The sequence below is a fragment of the Drosophila miranda genome, assembly GCF_003369915.1.
Source record: "Drosophila miranda strain MSH22 chromosome Y unlocalized genomic scaffold, D.miranda_PacBio2.1 Contig_Y3_pilon, whole genome shotgun sequence".
Classification (NCBI taxonomy): Eukaryota; Metazoa; Arthropoda; class Insecta; order Diptera; family Drosophilidae; genus Drosophila; species Drosophila miranda.
The window spans coordinates 5,395,282-5,410,682 of NW_022881625.1; the positions used below are offsets into that span (position 1 = coordinate 5,395,282).

At 48.1% G+C, this 15,401-nt stretch overlaps 1 protein-coding gene and 1 pseudogene across 1 annotated transcript; one reads left to right on the forward strand and one right to left on the reverse strand.

Moving 5' to 3' along the window:
- LOC117194456 overlaps positions 1–15,231 on the forward strand; it is a 55,791-nt pseudogene extending 40,560 nt beyond the window's left edge.
- LOC117194457 (transient receptor potential cation channel protein painless-like) lies at positions 3,790–5,281 on the reverse strand (the record flags this gene model as incomplete). Its single annotated transcript, XM_033399024.1, has 2 exons — positions 3,790–3,864; positions 3,932–5,281. Coding segments are annotated over 2 exons (1,425 nt in total), but the record flags the coding sequence as incomplete, so codon positions are not given.
- Positions 15,232–15,401: the final 170 nt, after the last annotated feature.

Consider the following 15,401-nt stretch of genomic DNA (forward strand, 5'->3'; position numbering starts at 1 on the left):
GAAGTGGGCCCTGAACTATCACTTGGAGCCGTTCAGAACTGGCTCTGGAAATCATTCAGTACGAATATCTGGAGAGAGCGGCACAACACAGAGAACGGCAGCAAATATCGAAAGCACAGGGAACATAAAGTAAATAAAAATACAAATACAAAACAAAGCCCATGAACGTCTCGTCTTTGCCGTGCTCATGACCACGCCCTGGCTGTTCTCCCTCAGCCTCCTGGGATTCATCCTGTCCCTGGCGGCGCTCCTGAAGAAGACCGTCGAGCAGCTGGTGTTCCAGATACGCCTGCACCTCGTGCTCTAGGGGCAGCCATCGAGCAGAAAGCAGCAAGCAGTATCCAATCACACACTGACAGAAGACACACGGCCACACGCCCGACACTCCACCCCTCCCCTCAGAGATGTTTGCACTTCCATTTGGGCATCTATTTTTCGTTGATGCTGGCATCGCAATACACGGAATCGCCTCTCCGTTGTTGGCCGCAATGAAAATAGATACCGAAATATTCGAAATTCAAAGTCAATTCCCACGAGAGAGAGCGAGACAGGCCTTCTTCTTTTGGTTTACGGCCTTTCTTTCTTCTGCCTTTGGCATCGCCCACTCCACTCTCTTTATTTTTCTTGCATTAAATTGGCAATAATATGAACTCGCCTTCTCTTTCTGCTTAGTAGTATTCCCCTGTCGCCGATAGCCCGCATCCTCTTCGTTCCAGAATCTGCGGAAGTTTCCAGCGGGGGCTACTGGCGTGCATCAGCCGTCGAGTAGATTGAATGGGAACGCTGCCAGCATATATGTACTATGTGTGTGTGTGCCCAACTAACGCAGACAACTGCGTTCTAGAATGAAATATTAATTCATTGGATACGCACACACAGATCCCCCTTCATCGCTCTCTGTTTCCCACGGAGGGTGCCAGGGTACTGGGTGTCTACGCTGCTCGGCGCTGGCCTGTATCTAACCGCGCCTGCCTTGCTGTGTACCCACTGTAGATGCATATGTACATACAGTTGTTAATCAATGTCCGTTGATTGTCGCATCGTTGCTTGGAAGGGGAATCCCCCTAATATTAAAGCTGGGATCCTATGCCAGAGCAGAACGCAATTCTTTTCATATCCCACCTTGGGTTTCCTTAACCAATCCCATAACTTTCGACATTGACAATGAGGCTTCATCAGCATTCGTTCGCTCACAGTCATTATCATAATGATGATGATAATGATAATAATGTGCATGTGTGTGGTGTGTGACTATCGTTTAGGACCTGAGCTCAAAAGTGCAATGCACGGCAGAAAAATCACCACGAGCTGATTCAAGGGGTAAAGATATGTATCTTTGGCACACCGAAGTGCCGACACTCTTTCAATTCAAGCTTGTTGACAGCCCAGCGATTCGCAAATGCGGCCAATGAGTATGTGTTGTGAGTATATAACAGCCCATCCGATCCGATCAGGCGATTCATCAGTGAAGATTTTCTCTCCTTTCGCTTTTCTGCTTAGTGGGGTCCCAAGTGTGGGAAAAGCCACGAGGGCGTGAAACTCAAGAAAAGCATGAAGAAAATTTCGATTGAACCGGTGACTAACTCATAATCTTCCTCGAGCGAACCGACTGCCTTTGTTCAACTGGGACGATGAGGGGAAATACACGGGGAACAGAGGACTCCAAAGAGACCTCTCGAGCAGCAATTCAATGTACAAATGACAGGTTGGCTGTGACACAAAACAGCGGCTTAAGGAAGATGTAAAGCCAAGCAAAAATATACCCCCCCCCCCCCCCCCTCCACCTATCTCCTTAACCCTTAACCCTTAACTCCTTAATCCCAGAATGGTAGCCAACATTTCGGCCACTCCAAGGAGTGTGGTGGCATGGTATTTATCGCAAGTCCTATCCCAAACCAACAAAGCCGATCAACTATTGCAAGTCGCAGCTCTGCCCAGGGAAAGTACGTCACCTGACCTGTGATTCGAAACACAACATCGAAGTGGGCCCTGAACTATCACTTGGAGCCGTTCAGAACTGGCTCTGGAAATCATTCAGTACGAATATCTGGAGAGAGCGGCACAACACAGAGAACGGCAGCAAATATCGAAAGCACAGGGAACATAAAGTAAATAAAAATACAAATACAAAACAAAGCCCATGAACGAATATTTCCTCACAGGTGCTGGAATAAGATGAATCCAACTATTAACAATCCACGTTCCCCATTCACCCGCTCGCGGCGTATTTTCGGATCCATGGGATCCTTCGTCTTTACCGACCAGCAGCAGCAGCAGCAGCCGGGGCTGCAGGTCCCCCCCGAAGGTTCCACCGACAGGAATGGACTCAATGCGATGCCCTTCCTAGGCCAAATCCACACCAGTCCTCTGCTGTCCCGCCCCATGGGTCCAATAGGTCACGCTCACCCCCCCCCCCCCCCCCCCCCCCCCCCCCCCCCCCCCCCCCCCCCCCCACACACCATCACTCCGATGGGGGATTCAGATGGGTGAGCGGCAGCAGCCCAGACTCCCCTTTCCACCAGGACATAACTTAACCCCGGCTCCCCTGCAGATTCAATACTGTGCCACAGATGGCTTCGATGGGACCACCGGCCGTGTTGAACTCCCTCTGGACAGTCGGCGCTTCTCCGGACAGCCGCGGAGACTACTACGACGACCCCCACGAAGAGTACTCCGACTGCCGCTACGAGGGCGACTACTCGATGCCCACCGAGGAGGACCAAGAGGAGGAGTCGTGCTCCTGTCAGAGCCAGACCTGTCAGAGCCAGAGCGAGTTCAGCTCGATAGAGCGCACAGAGTCGGACTCGGAGTGGGAGGAGCTCTCCGACGGCCCTTCCCCCAGGGTCTCCCCGCTGGAGTCCCTCGGCGCAGTCGTGCTCTCCACAATGCAGCCGGAGCACCGTCAGCGCATGGTGGCCTTGTACCACCTCGTCTTGGAGACCGCTGTGGTCAAGGTCGTGCTGCTGGTGCTGCAACTGCTGTGCTGCGCGGTGTTCTGGCTGGTCGAGAAGACCGTGGGCTTCAACGAAACCGTCGGCTCGAAGCGCCACCGATTGTGGAACAGCAAGATCAAGCTGCGCACCATCCAGCGCCAGTTGCTGTGGCGCATGGCCAATGCCCGGGCGACGAGACCCTCGTCTTCTTTGCCGTGCTCATGACCAAGCCCTGGCTGTTTTCCCTCAGCCTACTGGGATTCATCCTGTCCCTGGCGGCGCTCCTGAAGAAGACCGTCGAGCAGCTGGTGTTCCAGATACGCCTGCACCTCGTGCTCTAGGGGCAGCCATCGAGCAGAAAGCAGCAAGCAGTATCCAATCACACACTGACAGAAGACACACGGCCACACGCCCGACACTCCACCCCTCCCCTCAGAGATGTTTGCACTTCCATTTGGGCATCTATTTTCGTTGATGCTGGCATCGCAATACACGGAATCGTCTCTCCGTTTTTGGCCGCAATGAAAATAGATACCGAAATATTCGAAATTCAAAGTCAATTCCCACGAGAGAGAGCGAGACAGGCCTTCTTCTTTTGGTTTACGGCCTTTCTTCTACCTTTGGCATCGCCCACTCCACTCTCTTTATTTTTCTTGCATTAAATTGGCAATAATATGAACTCGCCTTCTCTTTCTGCTTAGTAGTATTCCCCTGTCGCCGATAGCCCGCATCCTCTGCGTTCCAGAATCTGCGGAAGTTTCCAGCGGGGGCTACTGGCGTGCATCAGCCGTCGAGCGAACCGACTGCCTTTGTTCAACTGGGACGATGAGGTCTAAGCGTGTCCATCTCGGCCAGTGAGAACTTGCTGGTAGCGGGTCAGCAGATTTGTGCGGACAATGGCGCCGTTCAGTTCCGCCTGGGCCTTGATGGCCTGTGGGAAAAGAGAGGGGAGAAAACAATTGGATAAAGCCGAGGAAGAAAAGGAAATATAGACTCACCTGAGTATCGCTGACAGCCAGACCATTCAGGAGATTGAACAGCACAATGGTCATGAAGAACACAAAGAGCAGGAAGATCAGGTAAGTGTAGACGCTGTCAAACTTTATGTCACCGGCATCAAATTCTCCCGTGAGCATCACAATCGTCTTTATGAGTGCCTCGATGGGCACGGAGAATGTGTTGAAGGGACCATCATCTTCTCCCTCCTTTGCTGGCTCTGGCGTGCTGTCCTTCGGAGAGGAGGAATCCACCTGGGGCTTGCCAAACAGTATGTAGAAGCACAGACTAAACGTAAGCACAAAGATCGAGTAGAGAGCAAAGCTCTTGATGAAGCTGCTGGAGACGGCGCGCAGCATGAGCATGTGCGTCGAAATTGAGAGTACTGGCAGGGAGCCAACCAGCAGGCAGAACTCCACGGACACCAGCAGAATGGTGAAGACGGCCAGTATGCGCTGCGTCTCCTTGTCGTAGCTGGCTTCCATGCAGGTTAGGATCGACAAGACAATGAGAGCCACCTCCATCAGGTTCGTGATGGACCTGAAGTACAGCAGCGGCGACATGGCAAGCTGTATGACCTCTCGGATCATGAGATACACAATCCCTATCCAAGAGAACAGGCCGAAGAGGGCAGTCAGGCCCGTGTGGTCGCTTTCGTGGAACTTAAGGAGCGTATGCGTGATAATGGAGGCAGTGAAGAGAGAGTAAAGTAGAAAGTTCAGATAGAAGATCACCGAGAGGCGGTGCCACTTGAGGAAGAGGAAACTCGAGATTAGCGGGTGCTGCAGCAGGTAACGCAGCTCCTTGGAATCGGCGATGTATGCGATTGGAGTCATCTCGTCCTCCAATTGGTGAGGATGGCCAATGCTCCGCTTGTCCGACTGCCCGGGCTCTCGCTGGCGTCTCATCAGATTCTTGTAGTTGATGATGATCTCGAAACTCTGGTCACCGGGCTTCTCCCCGTTGGTGGTGATGCAGGAATCGAAGTGCTCCTCCAGCACTTTCGGGTCCATCTCCTGTATGGGAAGATCTCCGAACGCGCTTCTCGCCCCGATGTTCGCTCCCTGCCGTAGAAGCTCCTGTGCCACCTTTGTGTTGCGATACTTGACCGCATAGGAGAGTGGCACCAGGCCAGCCTTGTCGGCCTCATTGATGTCCACACGATCGCTCTCGAGCAGCAGCTGGAAGCAGCGCTGGTGGTCACAGAAGTCGTCCAGCGGCTGCTCACCCAGGCGACTGATAACCGCGTTCAGCAGCTTGGAATGCGATGTCAGCCTCAGCTGCGGATGCTTCAACAGCTTCTCTAGCGCCCTGTGGTTGCCCCAGATTACGGCCAACTCCACGGGGCTGATGTCGCTCATTTTTGAAGGATTAATGTTGATGCCCGTCTCGAGGATGGCCTCAAAGGCTCGCTGCTTGCCCCGCTTGATACTCTCCGCCAGCAGGGACTGATACTCCTCCTGGTTGGCATTGCATTGGTTGTCTGCGTTTCCGCTGACGTTCTGGTGGTCCTCCGCGAACTGTTGCTCGAACTGGTTCTCGTCTCCGTCCCGCAGCGTGCGGAGGAGTCGCTCGCAGTCGATCTCTGCTCCGGCCTCGCGCAGCTCCGGCAACGGCAGTTCCGGATACTGATCCCTCAGCATACCTGCCCGTTCCGATAGCTGTCAATGTCCAACTGTGGTTGTTTCAGGAAAAGTCGGATCAGCTCCAGCTTAGTGCCTGCCTCAATCTTTCTATTCTTCAGCACATGGTGGAGGGGCGTGAACTCGCCCTGATCCACCAAATTCGGAGAGGCTCCGTACTCGAGCAGCAGCTGAATGCAGGAGCCCACCTGAGAGGCATTCGATCGTCCTGGCGATTGGCCTGGGCACCGCTGTCCAGGGCAGTGTGGAATTCCCGTATGTCCCGATTAGCGAGGGCTGCGCTTAATGAAACTGCGGCTGCGGATCGATGAAACCGCAGTTGTTAGAGCTCATTCTGCTGTCTGCAAAGAGTCAAGTGAAAATGTGGAGGATGAGCTATGTCTATGTGGGCTTTCGTTAATCTTATCCAACCCACGCTGCGTATGAGTAACTTCTAATGCCGTTTCTATGAAAATGATGCCAGAACCCGCATTGTTAGAGCTCTGCTCTGGTCAATGGAGGGAGGTCTGACCCAACAGACGGTTTCTGTACAGACCTTGAAATGGCCGAAACAAAAGCATGAGAGTGGACCGACCCCCGCAACAAACGGTATTTGACAACGCTTCATGCTACGATGATTTTCACACAAATGACTGTCGGTCCATGGAGCTGGCCAGCAGCTAGAGGCAAAGCCACAGTCAGAGCCACAGTCACAGCCACATCCGCAGCCGAAAGCTACCCCACAGGTTTTTCGAAAAATAAAAACCAATCTTCGTTTTGGGGGCAATTAAAGAAAGCGTCTTTAAGTGGTTTTTGTGGTACCCGAACTACAGACTTAATCTGCACTCCCGTGTAGTTTTTAAATTATAACAATCCAACTGAAGACAAGGTAAGACAAGGCCTGAGAAGTACTCAGGGAGTGGCTTGATTGTCCAAAGTGATCTACAAATTTGAATCAAGTTTGGTGTTCGATCTCGCTCGCCTTTTGGTATATCAAAATTTAACGATCATAAAGAATAATCATAAAATATTCAACACATCATATCAATTAGCAATCAATTGGTTACGCTTTATGCTTTGAATACTGTTCCGAATGGAGCTTTAGATAAAGCCCTGGGCTGTGCTGAAATCTTGCGATTTATAGGCGGCTCTTTTCGTAAATTTCAAGGCGGCTTCTTCTGTGGGATCTGATCCCTCCAGCCGTCAGCTCAACGTCTTCTCCGCTCTGTTGTGTTCTGTTCTGTTCTGTTCCGTTCTGTCTGCTGTCTGCTTTGATGCTTGAAATGTGTGAGAAATCGGCTAATCACACATGAGACCTGGCTAATTTGAATATTCCCCCACTGATTGTTTATCAATAGCCTACGAATTGGGAATCAGGAAACATCGTCTTCTCTTTTGTAGGTAGATCTTCGGCTAATGTTGCTTTAGTATGCAAAAAAATTGAGGATTGTAAATGACGCCCCTGGGGTCAAAATTTGTCGTTGATAAGATAAACAGAATCGCACAATCACCTTCCTTAATTGCACCTTTATTTGATATTTTCTTGTCTCCCATCTTAACCTCTTCCCCATTCTGGTATTTGTTTTTCCACCTGAGTACGAGTATTTGCCCAAGCAATTGACAAACAACTTCATTGTTTGTCCAAGCTGAAGCTCGACCCAAAGTCTTACTAAGACATCGGTTGACAGAATGGCGTAATATCACAATAATTAACAGAAAACTTAACAGCAAACGATTTCAAAAGTGAGCAACTCCTCTCTCAGTCGCATCTGACCCTAGCAATTAAGAGCACTACTTTCAGAAATATTGATGTAGTCAAGGTAATCTATACTTATTGCGAAAAGCTTCGGAATACACAAATTGCCCTTAAACTCTTAAACATTTGCTTCATCTACGGAAACCAGTCGAAATCACAGAGTATACGGAGTCTGGAGTGGAATTTTATTCCCCCTTCTCTTGGAGCTCACATATGTATATACTATAACACTGGTAAAAAAAAAGTACTCGTATCACTCTGGAATTTGAGAATAAAGTGTGTCACAAAGGAAAAGGAGTCCAACGACATTATTACTAGTTTTAAAAGAAAAATAATAATGAGATTATCTTCATTCGCGATTCGAAAACTGTTTCGACTTCTCATTTTTTCTTTGAGTGAATTTATATTTATAAACCTTTCAGCCCTGTTCTTCTTTCTGTCTGTGGGAACATCTGGAATTTGGAGACTGAGAGAGCTGGAGCCTAGGAAATTGCCCAACAAAATTGGCTCTGAGTTGCACACCGAATCCTCTACTAAAGTTCTTTGTGTTGGTGCAGCTGCAAAAGTGAAATCAGCAAATGACAACACTTCGGAAAGAGTAAGTAGAAGGGGGACAGACGTGATTAATGTAAAGTTTTTTACGCGATAAACTGAATATGTATATGTCCAGCTGCACAGGATCAGCCGCGTTTCTCCGATCGTCTGTCAATAATTTATACTATATACGTACTGTCTTACACTACTATAACATTCTCACATGATATTTTACCATACCCTTCCCGAATACGTGATGTGATCAGATCGAGAGACCCTCTAGCTGCGTGGGAGGAGGAGAGCAGAGTAAACACTAAACTAAATTGCTTGTCCATAAAGTCTGTTTTTTGGCAAACTGTGCTTGGATTGTTTATACAATTTACGGCATTATTATACCCGATACTCAAAATGAGTATTGGGGTGTATTAGATTTGTGGTAAAAGTGGATGTGTGTAACGTCCAGAAGGAATCGTTTCCGACCCCATAAAGTATATATTCTTGATCAGCATCAATAGCCGAGTCGATTGAGTGTAGTGGTCGCTTGTCGGTCGGATAGGAAAGCATATTTGTGTTCTTCGCCTGAAAGTATGCCCGATGGTATTTGTACAATTTATATATTTATGTATATCACACCTCACCGAGATACTTATTAATTATTAAGTTTAGTCCCCATAGTTAGTGTATAGTTAGGTTGGCTTAATTTCTTGTTGTGGTGTTACATGTTAAATGTTCCTGGTCGTGTGGGGGCTAGCGCCATCTAGGGTTGACATTAAGAATATGCTTAAAAACGAACAAAAATCTCCCCACCATGTCCATAACCATTCAAGGTGAATGGCGAAGGATCGTGCAAAGGCAGATCCGGAGAAAAAAATTTTTGTTGGTCAGTAGATCCGCCCAAATCTTTCTTGTTCCTCGTGGCCGTACAAGCATTCAGTTGCGCGGTGAGAAAAAAAATAATAAAAATAAAATTAAACCGCCGTAAATAACCGTGGTGGGAAACCAAAGTGCACTCGATCGGGAAAAAAGAACCCAAGAAAGATAATACTATAGCGCAATATAGGTACACATGCCCCAGCACATCGGCTTCAGGGAGTAGTTGGACATACTATTCGTTCTACCAAGCGTATTGTAAAGGCAGAAGGCCAATCAGCTGTGACTACTTTAAAAGTGTGAGGTCAACGACCGACAAATAGCTCTAGCAAAAAAGAACGAAGCTTTTGCCACGCTCGCGGAATTTTGGGAGGCAATAAAATGTAATGTTGTTGGTATATTATAAAGCTCACTCAGTTTTTGTTTGTGTTCCCGCGGCGAAAGATCTTTCGTAGCTGGGCGTGTGGCTGTGTGTGGGTGCATTAAACTTTTACCTGCAAACCAAAAACAAAATCGTACAGCGCGTGCTGCATGGCATAAGCTCGCGGAGGGGACCCGGCCGAGCGGACGCTTTTAAGCTCAAACTTTTAAGCTTTTATCAAATGCATTTTCAAACTTTCCATGTGTTGGTGGGCTTTTTTTCTGGTTTTTTTTTTCTGTTACAATTAACACTAAGTATATCCAAATACACAAAAACAGACATATCAACGGACTGCGAGGTTCAAGGGAATGCGAGTCACGGTGGGATCTTACTGGCCTCAGTGGCTTTCAGTGGGCGGTGTTTACATATGTATGTGAGCACATCTCTTACAGTTTTCATTCAGCCTACATAATGACACTAACGTGCACATAAGACAAACGCTGGCCTCCACTGCACTTTAAATAAACGTTTGGAACAGCTAGGCCGAATCACGAGAAGAATAAGAGAGGCGATACCACTAGGGGTCGCCGGGAGGTTATGTACACACGTGGTGCACTATTTTTTTCCGCCCGGTAGGAACATTTAAGCGGCTTCGGTCCTACGCTGACTGCAAGCACCGGTTTCCGTTTCTTGGCCCGGTTTTGAATGCGAAACGGTTACGCCACTTCGCCGCACTAAGCCCGTTCAGACGGCTGTCTTCGTCTCGCGCACCCAAAGTTCACTGCCCGCGACTTGGCGGATCAGCTGGTTCGTAGTGCGGGGGCTTAAAGCTCGGGCTGCAGCTTTTGGATAATTCCCAAACTAAGTGCCGATTCTAATGTGGAATTTGAAAATACTGATCAGGCTACTTTTTCTAACAGTTACTCCATGCACATATTTACCCGGTTGGAACTGGCGCTGCGAAAATAGGGGGATGGGGTTGAGGTGCTAATTCCTTCTTTCTCCAGGTGTTTTTTTTTTTTTTTTTGTGTTGGGGCTGCTCACCTCCAAGCGGAAACTACAGAAAAAGTCGGAAAATCTGACTTCGAGGCTCCTAGCACTGTCGAAGGCCGGTACTCACGTTTTCGATTAGAGCCCAATCTGCTTTCTTGGGTTCTTTTTTCCCGATCGAGTGCACTTTGGTTTCCCACCACGGTTATTTACGGCGGTTTAATTTTATTTTTATTATTTTTTTTCTCACCGCGCAACTGAATGCTTGTACGGCCACGAGGAACAAGAAAGATTTGGGCGGATCTACTGACCAACAAAAATTTTGTTCTCCGGATCTGCCTTTGCACGATCCTTCGCCATTCACCTTGAATGGTTATGGACATGGTGGGGAGATTTTTGTTCGTTTTTAAGCATATTCTTAATGTCAACCCTAGATGGCGCTAGCCCCCACACGACCAGGAACATTTAACATGTAACACCACAACAAGAAATTAAGCCAACCTAACTATACACTAACTATGGGGACTAAACTTAATAATTAATAAGTATCTCGGTGAGGTGTGATATACATAAATATATAAATTGTACAAATACCATCGGGCATACTTTCAGGCGAAGAACACAAATATGCTTTCCTATCCGCCCGACAAGCGACCACTACACTCAATCGACTCGGCTATTGATGCTGATCAAGAATATATACTTTATGGGGTCGGAAACGATTCCTTCTGGACGTTACACACATCCACTTTTACCACAAATCTAATATACCCCAATACTCATTTTGAGTATCGGGTATAATAATGCCGTAAATTGTATAAACAATCCAAGCACAGTTTGCCAAAAAACAGACTTTATGGACAAGCAATTTAGTTTAGTGTTTACTCTGCTCTCCTCCTCCCACGCAGCTAGAGGGTCTCTCGATCTGATCACATCACGTATTCGGGAAGGGTATGGTAAAATATCATGTGAGAATGTTATAGCAGTGTAAGACAGTACGTATATAGTATAAATTATTGACAGACGATCGGAGAAACGCGGCTGATCCTGTGCAGCTGGACATATACATATTCAGTTTATCGCGTAAAAAACTTTACATTAATCACGTCTGTCCCCCTTCTACTTACTCTTTCCGAAGTGTTGTCATTTGCTGATTTCACTTTTTCAGCTGCACCAACACAAAGAACTTTAGTAGAGGATTCGGTGTGCAACTCAGAGCCAATTTTGTTGGGCAATTTCCTAGGCTCCAGCTCTCTCAGTCTCCAAATTCCAGATGTTCCCACAGACAGAAAGAAGAACAGGGCTGAAAGGTTTATAAATATAAATTCACTCAAAGAAAAAATGAGAAGTCGAAACAGTTTTCGAATCGCGAATGAAGATAATCTCATTATTATTTTTCTTTTAAAACTAGTAATAATGTCGTTGGACTCCTTTTCCTTTGTGACACACTTTATTCTCAAATTCCAGAGTGATACGAGTACTTTTTTTTTACCAGTGTTATAGTATATACATATGTGAGCTCCAAGAGAAGGGGGAATAAAATTCCACTCCAGACTCCGTATACTCTGTGATTTCGACTGGTTTCCGTAGATGAAGCAAATGTTTAAGAGTTTAAGGGCAATTTGTGTATTCCGAAGCTTTTCGCAATAAGTATAGATTACCTTGACTACATCAATATTTCTGAAAGTAGTGCTCTTAATTGCTAGGGTCAGATGCGACTGAGAGAGGAGTTGCTCACTTTTGAAATCGTTTGCTGTTAAGTTTTCTGTTAATTATTGTGATATTACGCCATTCTGTCAACCGATGTCTTAGTAAGACTTTGGGTCGAGCTTCAGCTTGGACAAACAATGAAGTTGTTTGTCAATTGCTTGGGCAAATACTCGTACTCAGGTGGAAAAACAAATACCAGAATGGGGAAGAGGTTAAGATGGGAGACAAGAAAATATCAAATAAAGGTGCAATTAAGGAAGGTGATTGTGCGATTCTGTTTATCTTATCAACGACAAATTTTGACCCCAGGGGCGTCATTTACAATCCTCAATTTTTTTGCATACTAAAGCAACATTAGCCGAAGAGCTACCTACAAAAGAGAAGACGATGTTTCCTGATTCCCAATTCGTAGGCTATTGATAAACAATCAGTGGGGGAATATTCAAATTAGCCAGGTCTCATGTGTGATTAGCCGATTTCTCACACATTTCAAGCATCAAAGCAGACAGAACGGAACAGAACAGAACAGAACACAACAGAGCGGAGAAGACGTTGAGCTGACGGCTGGAGGGATCAGATCCCACAGAAGAAGCCGCCTTGAAATTTACGAAAAGAGCCGCCTATAAATCGCAAGATTTCAGCACAGCCCAGGGCTTTATCTAAAGCTCCATTCGGAACAGTATTCAAAGCATAAAGCGTAACCAATTGATTGCTAATTGATATGATGTGTTGAATATTTTATGATTATTCTTTATGATCTTTATGATCGTTAAATTTTGATATACCAAAAGGCGAGCGAGATCGAACACCAAACTTGATTCAAATTTGTAGATCACTTTGGACAATCAAGCCACTCCCTGAGAACTTCTCAGGCCTTGTCTTACCTTGTCTTCAGTTGGATTGTTATAATTTAATAACTACACGGGAGTGCAAATTAAGTCTGTAGTTCGGGTACCACAAAAACCACTTAAAGACGCTTTCTTTAATTGCCCCCAAAACGAAGATTTGGTTTTTATTTTTCGAGAAACCTGTGGGGTAGCTTTCGGCTGCGGATGTGGCTGTGACTGTGGCTCTGACTGTGGCTTTGCCTCTAGCTGCTGGCCAGCTCCATGGACCGACAGTCATTTGTGTGAAAATCATCGTAGCATGAAGCGTTGTCAAATACCGTTTGTTGCGGGGGTCGGTCCACTCTCATGCTTTTGTTTCGGCCATTTCAAGGTCTGTACAGAAACCGTCTGTTGGGTCAGACCTCCCTCCATTGACCAGAGCAGAGCTCTAACAATGCGGGTTCTGGCATCATTTTCATAGAAACGGCATTAGAAGTTACTCATACGCAGCGTGGGTTGGATAAGATTAACGAAAGCCCACATAGACATAGCTCATCCTCCACATTTTCACTTGACTCTTTGCAGACAGCAGAATGAGCTCTAACAACTGCGGTTTCATCGATCCGCAGCCGCAGTTTCATTAAGCGCAGCCCTCGCTAATCGGGACATACGGGAATTCCACACTGCCCTGGACAGCGGTGCCCAGGCCAATCGCCAGGACGATCGAATGCCTCTCAGGTGGGATTCTGCATTCAGCTGCTGCTCGAGTACGGAGCCTCTCCGAATTTGGTGGATCAGGGCGAGTTCACGCCCCTCCACCATGTGCTGAAGAATAGAAAGATTGAGGCAGGCACTAAGCTGGAGCTGATCCGACTTTTCCTGAAACAACCACAGTTGGACATTGACAGCTATCGGAACGGGCAGGTATGCTGAGGGATCAGTATCCGGAACTGCCGTTGCCGGAGCTGCGCGAGGCCGGAGCAGAGATCGACTGCGAGCGACTCCTCCACACGCTGCGGGACGGAGACGAGAACCAGTTCGAGCAACAGTTCGCGGAGGACCACCAGAACGTCAGCGGAAACGCAGACAACCAATGCAATGCCAACCAGGAGGAGTATCAGTCCCTGCTGGCGGAGAGTATCAAGCGGGGCAAGCAGCGAGCCTTTGAGACCATCCTCGAGACGGGCATCAACATTAATCCTTCAAAAATGAGCGACATCAGCCCCGTGGAGTTGGCCGTAATCTGGGGCAACCACAGGGCGCTAGAGAAGCTGTTGAAGCATCCGCAGCTGAGGCTGACATCGCTGCTTCCAGCTGCTGCTCGAGAGCGATCGTGTGGACATCAATGAGGCCGACAAGGCTGGCCTGGTGCCACTCTCCTATGCGGTCAAGTATCGCAACACAAAGGTGGCACAGGAGCTTCTACGGCAGGGAGCGAACATCGGGGCGAGAAGCGCGTTCGGAGATCTTCCCATACAGGAGATGGACCCGAAAGTGCTGGAGGAGCACTTCGATTCCTGCATCACCACCAACGGGGAGAAGCCCGGTGACCAGAGTTTCGAGATCATCATCAACTACAAGAATCTGATGAGACGCCAGCGAGAGCCCGGGCAGTCGGACAAGCGGAGCATTGGCCATCCTCACCAATTGGAGGACGAGGTGACTCCAATCGCATACATCGCCGATTCCAAGGAGCTGCGTTACCTGCTGCAGCACCCGCTAATCTCGAGTTTCCTCTTCCTCAAGTGGCACCGCCTCTCGGTGATCTTCTATCTGAACTTTCTACTTTACTCTCTCTTCACTGCCTCCATTATCACGCATACGCTCCTTAAGTTCCACGAAAGCGACCACACGGGCCTGACTGCCCTCTTCGGCCTGTTCTCTTGGATAGGGATTGTGTATCTCATGATCCGAGAGGTCATACAGCTTGCCATGTCGCCGCTGCTGTACTTCAGGTCCATCACGAACCTGATGGAGGTGGCTCTCATTGTCTTGTCGATCCTAACCTGCATGGAAGCCAGCTACGACAAGGAGACGCAGCGCATACTGGCCGTCTTCACCATTCTGCTGGTGTCCGTGGAGTTCTGCCTGCTGGTTGGCTCCCTGCCAGTACTCTCAATTTCGACGCACATGCTCATGCTGCGCGCCGTCTCCAGCAGCTTCATCAAGAGCTTTGCTCTCTACTCGATCTTTGTGCTTACGTTTAGTCTGTGCTTCTACATACTGTTTGGCAAGCCCCAGGTGGATTCCTCCTCTCCGAAGGACAGCACGCCAGAGCCAGCAAAGGAGGGAGAAGATGATGGTCCCTTCAACACATTCTCCGTGCCCATCGAGGCACTCATCAAGACGATTGTGATGCTCACGGGAGAATTTGATGCCGGTGACATAAAGTTTGACAGCGTCTACACTTACCTGATCTTCCTGCTCTTTGTGTTCTTCATGACCATTGTGCTGTTCAATCTCTTGAATGGTCTGGCTGTCAGCGATACTCAGGTGAGTCTATATTTCCTTTTCTTCCTCGGCTTTATCCAATTGTTTTCTCCCCTCTCTTTTCCCACAGGCCATCAAGGCCCAGGCGGAACTGAACGGCGCCATTGTCCGCACCAATCTGCTGACCCGCTACCAGCAAGTTCTCACTGGCCGAGATGGACACGCTCAGACCTCATCGTCCCAGTTGAACAAAGGCAGTCGGTTCGCTCGACGGCTGATGCACGCCAGTAGCCCCCGCTGGAAACTTCCGCAGATTCTGGAACGCAGAGGATGCGGGCTATCGGCGACAGGGGAATACTACTAAGCAGAAAG